Consider the following 9653-nt stretch of genomic DNA (forward strand, 5'->3'; position numbering starts at 1 on the left):
GCTCCACCTGCAGCCGCCGCCTCACCTGCAGTCCCCACCTCACCTGCAGCTTCCTCTCCACCTGCAGCCTCCACCTCACCTGCAGCCCCTCCCTCACCTGCAGCCCCTGCCTCATCTGGGGCTCCTGCCTCACCTGTAGTTTCTGTCACACCTGCTTCTTCCTCCCCTGCAGCTCCTGCCACATTCAAGACTCCTGCCTCACCTGCTCCTTCTTCTTCGCCTGCAGCCCCCACCTCACCTACAGCTTCCTCTCCACCTGCAGCCCCTGCCTCATCTGGGACTCCTGCCTCACCTGCAGCCCCTGCCTCACCTGTGGCTCCTGTCACACCTGCTTCTTCCTCCCCTGCAGCTCCTGCCACATTCAAGGCTCCTGCTTCACCTGCTCCTTCTTCACTTGCACCTCCTGCCTCACCTGTGGCTCCTGCCTCACCTGTGGCTCCTGCCTTACCTGGGGCTCCTTGCCCACCTGTGACTCCTGCCTCATCTGCTCCTGCTCCTTCCTCAACTGTAGCGCCTTCCTGACCTGAGGCTCCTTCCTCACCTGGGGCTCCTGCTCCTTCCTCTCCTGCAGCTCCTGCAGCTCCTGCCCCACCTGCATGTCTGGCCACTGCTTGACCCTGGGGCTGTGCAGGAAAACTCAGTCTGTCCTGTAAGTCAGTATCAGGGGCCTGGGGCAGGAAGATCACAGTCCAGGGCCCCCCCTTGCCTGGTATCTGTCGGGGGATCAAACGTCGGTTTAAACCGTCAGCAAACTCCACCAAGGCGGCCCAGTCCCCCAGCTCCTTTCTGAAGACCTTGCTGAGCACTCGGTGCCTGCCCAGCGGCCACAGCGCAGCATGCAGGGCCGCCCGGAATTCATCTTCCTGGCAGTCGTCAGGGATGCCCAGGATGAGCAGGGCGCGCTGCGCATTCGCGCCCATCCAGCCGCACCAGTCCTGCAGCATTGCCAGCGCCATCGCTAAGGACGGGGAGGGAATTGATGGGACGGAGTGTGCGCTGACTGTCGCAGTCTCCGCCGCAACCTGTGAGTGCCAAGGGGAGAGAGGGACATTGGTGTCACACAGCTCAGCGCCACTGACCCGTGGAGGCCAACCACCCCCCACAGCGGGGACCTGAAGCATCTCCCTTGCCCAGTGTTACAGCCCCTGCCCCCCCCCACCCCTGCGGCTCAGAGCCCATCACTGTACCCCTCCCCTCCACAACGGAAAGAACCCTTTTGCCTTGCAAGACGCCCCTGATCCGACAGGAGAAGCGTGCCCCCCCCTTCGTCTCTGAAACCACAGTCTGAGGTCGCCTTCCTACCCCTACAGCCGGTGCCAGTGGCCTGTCCCCTGCTCTGGACCACTGCGGCAGGAGCCCTCCCCGCCCAGACCTCTACCGCAGGCCCGCACTTACTCCCACCCCCCACCGCCCTGGGACTCCGACCCCTCTCGCCCCCACCACCTGCCTGGGAGCCGCAGCCACTCCGGGTTCCCACCTGAGCAAAGCCCGGCTGCCCGCGCACTTTCTCCGACTCTGCGGACGCTGCACCACCCGCAGGGACGAACCGCCTCCAAGCCCTGCGGCAGGAGGGTGCAGGAACGCGCCTCTGCCCGCCAAGGGCTGCGCAGTCGAGGGTCTCCTGGCCCTCAGTGCTAAGGCCACGTGGGCTTCCCGTGTCCCCCAGAAGCCTGGGGTAGATGAGGGAGGAAGATCTCGGATTGTTTGTGGGAGGGAAATGGCCAGACTCGGGGCGGGGGGTGGGGTGGGGGTGTAGATCATGTCGCCATGGCAACAGGACCTGTGTCATCCTCAAGGCCTGATGTGGCCGGGTTTGGGGCCTCCGGAAGCAACAGGCACAACCATTGGCCTTCCACCAACAGAAGGGCCGCTGTCAACAATTGGGGCAAATCTGTGGGGCTGGGACCGAAAATCAGGGGCAGGAGATCCTAAGACCATTTCCCCAGTGTCACTCTGCCCTCACAGCCTGCCCTCATCACGCTTGCCTGGATTCTTCACGACATACCCAGGCTGTCTGTGTTTCCGGTCACAGTGCCCTGTGCTGTCAAGCCAGCCCCCAGCACCTTCTGGGCCCCCATTGCACAGGAATGCTGTGGGCTTTGGGGCAGACAAATACAGAGTCACCTAACAGTTGAGTGGCCTACATGGGTCACTGGACATGTATGCCCCTCATCTGCAAGTGGGCGATAAAATACTTTCCTTTTTAAATATTGCTGGACATGATTTGCTAATAGTTTTTCTACACTATTTATGCAGAATATTTTTCTGTAATTTTCTTCATGTATATCATCTTTTAATCAAGATTTAGCACTAGGTTGGTATTGTCCTCATAAAATGAATTGGAAATTGTTCCCCACTCCTCTATTTTCTGAAAGTGCTGTGTAAAATTGGATGTTTTTAGAATATACTAGGGTTTGTCAACTATAGTGTAAAGAATGTGGTGGGAGGGAAATGAAGTTCCTTAATATTTTCTGGAGTTCACCCGTGAGCTCATCTGGGCCTGGATTATTGTTTTGTTTTGTTTTGTTTGATCCACTGATTTTTATGAGTTTTATTTTATTACTATTCTGTCTGAAATATTTTCTAAGTTCTTTTGTGATATGTTCTTTGGCCCATAGTTGTTTTTTTTTTTTAAAGAAGTGTAATGTTGAATTTCCAAAGATTTGGAGATATATCACTGTTATTAATTTCTAATGGAATTCTATTGTATACTCAGACATTATTATATAATATTTCAATCCTTTTACATATGTTGAGACTTGTTTTATGGCCCATTATTTGATCTATCTAGGTGAACGGACACAGTGCCCTTGTAAAAAATCTATATTCTGCAGGTGTTGAGTAAAGTGTCCCATAAATATCAATGAAGTAAAAGTGGTTGATAATGTCATATAAATCTTATATATTTACTGACTTCTTGACTAGTTGTGTCAATTGCTGAGACATGGATGTGAAAATCTCCAGCTATAATTGTGAAAATGTCTGTCCCTCCCTTTATTTTGTTGATTTTTGTCTCATATATTTTGAAACTTTGTTATTGAATGCAATCATATTTATGAATGTTATGTTTTTCTGATTAACTGACCCTTATATAATTATTAACTTTCATCTAAAGCGATACCCTTTGCATTTAACTCTACTTTGTCTGCTATTAACATACGCATTCCTACTTGCTTATGTTTACCTACTTGCACAGTGGTATTTTTGCATCCTCTATCAACCCATGTGGGTCTCTCTATATTTAAATTGTATCCCTTGTAGACAGCAAAATCCTTGCCCTTTTACCCATTCTGATATTCTCTGACTTCTAACTGGAGTGTTCAGCCCATTTACACTGAATGTAATGTTTGATATGCTTAGATTTTGGTATATCCTTTTACTATCTGACCCATTTGATTTTGTTCCCATGTTTCTCCTTTCCTGCCTGGATTAATCTAATGTTTTTTAGGATTCAGTTCTAATTTACTTGCTATCATTTTACCTATACCTCCTTGGATTGACCTGTAGTGGTTGCTGTAGAGATTACAATATATATCCTTAACTTTTCACAGTCTATATAAAGTTAATATTGTCATAAAGTGATTTTTGGTCTTTTGGATATACATGTAGTGGAGGAATTGCAGGATGGAACAGCAGGGATCTACTTTTAGATCCCTGAGTATTCTCCAAACTTCTTCCAAAAGAAACACATTAGCGTGAAGATATTTGCACCAGATTGCAGCTCAATTCATAATAGCCAAGTCATGGAAGAAGCCCAAGTGCCCATTGACCCATGAATGGATTAATAAATTGTGGTATATGTACACCATGAAGTAATATGCAGCTTTAAAAAAAGATGGAGACTTTACCTCTTTTAGTTTACATGGAGGAACATATTCTACTTAGTAAAGTATCTCAAGAATGGAAGAAAAAGTATCCAAGGTACTCAGCACTATTATGAAATCAATTTCTAATTACTTATACTTTCATATGAAAGATAAATCACAACTGTAGCCCAGGATGAAGGAGGGAAGAGGAGAGGACTGGGAGGAGAGGGGAGAGGTTTGATGAAGCGAAGGTAAATGGAGGGACCACATTTATGGTACATAGTGCAATGTCAAATTTATTAAGAATAGAGTATAAATATCAATAATTAAGTAAATGAGGTGAAGGCTACATTAACTAGTTTGATGTAAGCATCCCAAATTGTATTTAAAATCAGCACATTGTACCCCATAAATGCATTAATGTATACATGATCTATGTGTTTATGACTTAATAAAAATAAGTAAATAAATAATAAAATAAAGTTGATATTATACATAAATGCAAAAAACTCCCCACCATATGCATCCATTTCCCTCCCACCACATCCTTTATGCTATAGTTGCCAAACCCTACTAGATAATACTAAAATTTTTACTTTTTAAAAAAAAAAAGAGAAAATAACTACTTGTTCATATTTACCCACACATTTACCATTTGTGGTGTTCTTCATTTCTACCCAAAGATTAAGGCTTCCCTCTACTATCATTTTTCTCCAGATAGAAAGACATCCTTTAGCATTTCTTTCAGTGAAGATTTGTTGATAAATTCTCTTACCTTTCATGTATCTCAAAATATACTTATTTCATCTGCATCCTTGAAAGATATTTTCCCTGAATATAGAGCTCTGTATTGAAAGTTTGTTTGTTCTTTTTCTTTTAGCACTTTAAGATATTGCTTCCTTTCTATTGCCTTCCAGTGTTTCTTTTTTAAAAAATGTATAAGCATATCACTATTTTTATTTTTATTTAAGCAACTACGCTGTGGGATAAAACTTTAGACAGCATGTATGACCACATTTTACACTTTAATACAAATTTCAGAACATAGAACATCACAATATTCTCTACTTTATTGTTCAAATATACATATTTTTATCTGAAATACAATATTTATAAAACGAAACAGCTCCTTGTAATAAAATGAACATTATTAGAATAGTTATTTAAATTATGTTTAAATGGTTGTAGTGGAGCCGATTTTCCTCAGTTAAGTACCTACAAGGGATTTAGCACACTCAAGGTTCTTGAATACAACTGAGAATGTGGCATTGATAAGTAAATATTACATATAAATTCAGCCAAACATTTAAGATAAAAGACTTCTGATTTTAGAAATATATTTAAAAACATACACCCATCCACTGTTGTTACACTCCCTTCATGCTTTAACGCAGCAAGTTCCAGGAGTGACAGTTTTATGTGCTTCCAGAGATCTCTCCCTTGGGGCAAACCTCAAACCTCTTCTTTCTCAGTATAGGTCTTTGTGCTAACGCATGCCATTTGCCTGGCTGAGTACCGGTCTCTAGCTGACATTACAGTTTCTTCATTGTTTGGCTTTGCAAACTTGCTCACCGCCTCAGGTGGTCTCTCTCATTCTTTGCCCTTCTCTTGCTTTCCTCCTGAGCCTGTGTTTTGATCTGGGGATGTTTCACATCTAGAGGGTTTCTCTTGGTTTCTTTCTTTGTCCTTTTCCATGTTTCTCATTTTGCTGGATTTTTTTTTTTTTTTTTTTTTTTTGCTGGATTTTTCCTGGTTGTGATAATTTATCCTTTGCTCTAGAATTGGGTCTGCTTTCCTTTCTGGCTCGATTTTTTTCTGAAGATTGAACACTTACTTCTTGTTTTTCTCTATCTCTGTATTTATCATTATTTTCATATCTTTCCCTCCTCCTTTTCATGTATTCTTCCTTTTCTCTGCTTTTCTCTTCCGTCTCTCCTCTCTCACTGTGTCAGTTATGAGCATTTCGTTGTCTATTTCTTTCTTGTTCTCTTGAGGAGCATTTCTTCCCATCTTTATCCCTTTTCCATTCTTTGTCACTTCTTTCTCTTTGGTCTCTTGCCCTCAGTTCATCTTCTTGTTCATGCCTCTTCCAGTGGGAATCTCTGTTTCTCGCCTCTCTGTGCCTATGAGAATCCTTCTCTTTCTGGGAATCATGGTCAGTGTAATGGTTCTCCTAGTCTCTGGACTGCCTCTCTTGGTGCCATTCCTGCCTTTGCTCATGTCCTCTTGACTTGGAATTGTTTGTGCGGCATTTGGCACCGTGCCCTCTTTCTTTACTACATGACCGTGAGTGGCTCTGAGTCCCATGATGCTTGGAGTCATTCTTTGAGGTCTCTGTGATATTTTCTCATCTGCAGTTCCATTTACTTTCTTCCATTTCACTATCCTCACAGCTCTTAGCATCAAAGTCACTGTCTGCATCTGGGTTTTCCTCTACTTTCAAACCAGTTTCCAGAATGCATTTCTCCTGTGGTATTATGTTCTTTGAATTTACTTCATCAGTGTAACCCCTTGATTTCTCTACCTTTATCCCAGACCTGGCTTCACGAAAACTGCACTTAGGTACTTCCTCTTCACCAACTGCCTGATTTAACAGGAGCCTATAAAATCCACTGAGATCTTCCTGCTTTGTTATATCCCAATGGGCTTCTAGTGCAGCGACCCTCTTCTCTCTTTCTTCTTCTTCATCTCTAGCAGGTTTTTTCTTATAAGCTGATGTCACAAATGCCTCTTCATCATCAAATTCGCCCTTTTCCATTTCTCACTCTCTCTGTATTTTCTTTTCCATTCTTTTTCCTGTTCCTTTTTTCTAATTTCCACTGCTTTAGTAAGTTGGGAATGTACTTGGGCTTTCGATCTTTCTCTAAAAGTAACTTGGAGTTCCTTTCCTCCTTTTTTTCTGCATCTCATCATAAATATTCATATTCATACACAGTGGAATCTTCTACAAGGGCCTTCTGCATTTCCGGTTTGCTCTGTTTTGTGGACTGTTTCTTAGCAGCTTCCCTCTGAAGACTTTCACTCATGGAGATCTTATCCCATCTTCATAATTTGGGTTCTTCTAATGTTGTTATCCTACTCATCATCATCATCACAATCATTTCCAAACACTGATGGCTTTTGCAAAACAGGGTGCAACTGCTGTGTTTTCTTTGGCAAAATAAGACCATACTGCCTGCCTGGAATTGCCATCTTGCTCCCATGTGCCCTGAACCCCTTCCACTGGTTCTGATGGGAATTCAGTGGGAACTTTTGCTAATGTGCTCCTGAATATATGATGTTCCCTTTTTTCCTGCTGCTTTCAAGATTTTTCTAATCATCCTTTGTTTTCAGGAGTTTGACTACAGCACACCTACATCTTGTTTTCCTTCCTATTTCTCATCTTTTCAGCTCACTTAGCTTCATGTACTCTGTAAATTATATATTTTCCCCAATTTTGGAAATTTTTGGCCATTATTTCTTCAGATAGTTTTTCTTCCCCACTTTCTCCATCCATGTTTGACCTTTCTATATTATCCCATGGATAGCTGAAGTTTTTTTTTGTTTTATTGTTGTTCCTCTTGGTTTATTAGAACGGGTCATTTCTATTGATCTATCTTCAAGTTTGGGACTCTTCTGTCATCTGCAATCTGTTATTAAAAATATCCAGTGGATTTTTTACTTTAGATATTATGCTTTTCAGTTCAAGATTTTATAGCTGATTCTTTTCAATAATTTCCTTTCCTCTAATAAAATTTCCTATTTAAAAAAAATAACTATTCCCTTGGGTCATGTTTTAAACATTCACATTTATTTTTTTTTTTTTTTGCAATTTTTGACCGGGGCTGGGTTTGAACCCACCACCTCTGGCATATGGAGCCAGCGCCCTACTCCTTTGAGCCACAGGTGCCACCCCATTAAACATTCCCATTTTTACACTACTACGTTTTATATTTTTACATGTTACACTTAATATTTACAGTTCTACACCACACATTTAGTTATGTGTAAGTCATACTAAACACAATAGCCAAAGTGTTAAGTAGGGCCATTGCATATAATTCATTTATTCATTTGTTCAAGCATTACCCATTCAACAAGCATCTGCAGGGGACCTACTCTGTCAAACATTATTCTAAGTCTTAGGAACATAGAGACAAATTAGAAATAGTCCCTGTTCTTTTTTTGTTTTTTTTTTTTTTTTGAGACAAAGCCTCACTCTGTCACCCTCAGTAGAGTGCTGTGGTGTCATAGCTCATAGCAACCTCCAACTCTTCAGCTTAAGCAATTCTCTTACCTCAGCCCCACAAGTAGCTGGGACTACAGGCGCCCGACACAACACCCAGCTATTTTTGTTGGGTGGGTGGGGTTGGCTGGCCAGGGGTGGGTCCAAACCCGCAGTATATAGGGCTGGTGCCCTACCCACTGAGCCACAGGCACCACCCAGAAATAGTCCCTGTTCCTTTTTTTTGTTTTTGTAGAGATGGAGTCTCACTTTGTCACCCTCGGTAGAGTGCTGTGGCGTTACAGCTCACAGCAACCTCCAACTCCTGGGCTTAGGTGATTCTCTTGCCTCAGCCTCCTGAGTAGCTGGGAGCACAGGCACCCGCCACAATGTCTGGCTATCTTTTTGTTGCAGTTTGGCTGGGGCGGGGGTTGAACCCGCCACTCTCAGAATATGGGGCCGGTGCCCTACCCACTGAGCCACAGGCGCCGCCCAATAGTCCCTGTTCTTAAGGAGCTGCCAGCATGGTAAGGAAAGGCAGGCCTGTAAACAAATCGGGTAATGTGATTTACTCGGGTAGTGGTTATAAGATGTGTACAAAGTGCAGGGGGGACATCAAAGTCTGCCTGGAATGGATTGGAATGTCCTCAAAGGGAAGGTGAACCTTGCATTGACATAGAAGAACTTGAAGAAGTCAGAGAGGGGTGCCCAATGGGCAGGTGGACATGGGGGTTTGGAGAGCAGAAAAGGTTGGTCCTAGGAATTCAGACCTGATGGCAGTTAGCTTTTGGGTCATTATGTGAAGCTAGATGACTCCTCCAGATGGCACCACAGACAGTCTAAGAAGACAAAGATGAAATAGAGTTGTTCTGGGGTGTAGTCAATGAAGGAGATCAAAGATGGGTTGTTGGAAGTAAGGGCCAGTCTCTAAGCCTGAGGTGCCCAGAGTAAGTCTTACCTTCATACTTTAAGGACACAGGCTCTGGGCTCAGGTAGATCCGTGTTCTAATGCCATCTGTGTGGCACTGATGAGACTCCTTAGCCTCTGTGTGGCTGTCTCTATGGCCATAGAACAGGAGAAATAGCAGTACCTACTTTAGCATTGTTGTCAGAACTAGAGGAGATAATGTTTAGAAAACAGTGTCTGGCACGTACTCAGCAATTATCAAATATAACAGTAGCCCTTGTAATCAGTTCATTATTTTAATAGATGTGAAAAACAAGGAATCTAATTTTAAACCCACAACCATAAGATTGTAACAAAGATGTGTTCTTTTAATAAATATTTACTATGCATCTACTATGTGCCAAGGCTGGTTTTTGGTATTACTGAAGAGAAATCAACTAACTGAAATTTAGCATTTCCTTCAATTATGAACACAGGCAACAAACCACAATAGTATTGGTGGTACATGTGATTTTGTCACCCACAGAAATAAACATTTTTATATCACATAACAACTATTGCAGATATCTAGAAATATTTACTAGAAATAAAATTACTTCAAATTATGGTGTTGGTAGAGAACGTTTTTTTTTTTTTTTTGAGACAGAGTCTTACTCTGTGCCCTGGGTAGAGTGCTGTGGCATCCCAGCTCACAGCAACCTCAAACTCCTGGGTTCAAGCAATCCTCCTGCCCCAG

The 9653-nt window shown here is 43.3% G+C and overlaps 1 protein-coding gene and 1 pseudogene across 1 annotated transcript in view; both read right to left on the reverse strand.

The window, feature by feature from the left end:
• Positions 1–956, reverse strand: part of PNMA6F (PNMA family member 6F) — a 2203-nt gene extending 1247 nt beyond the window's left edge. The window contains exon 1 of the mRNA XM_023508470.1: positions 807–956. Within this exon, the coding sequence (XP_023364238.1) occupies positions 807–956 (150 nt within the window). The remainder of the gene's footprint in view (positions 1–806) is intronic.
• A 4504-nt stretch (positions 957–5460) lies between these two features.
• LOC100960135 lies at positions 5461–6832 on the reverse strand (annotated as a pseudogene).
• Positions 6833–9653: the final 2821 nt, after the last annotated feature.

Source organism: Otolemur garnettii, unplaced genomic scaffold (genome assembly GCF_000181295.1).
Source record: "Otolemur garnettii isolate 467f Iridium unplaced genomic scaffold, OtoGar3 scaffold00249, whole genome shotgun sequence".
Classification (NCBI taxonomy): Eukaryota; Metazoa; Chordata; class Mammalia; order Primates; family Galagidae; genus Otolemur; species Otolemur garnettii.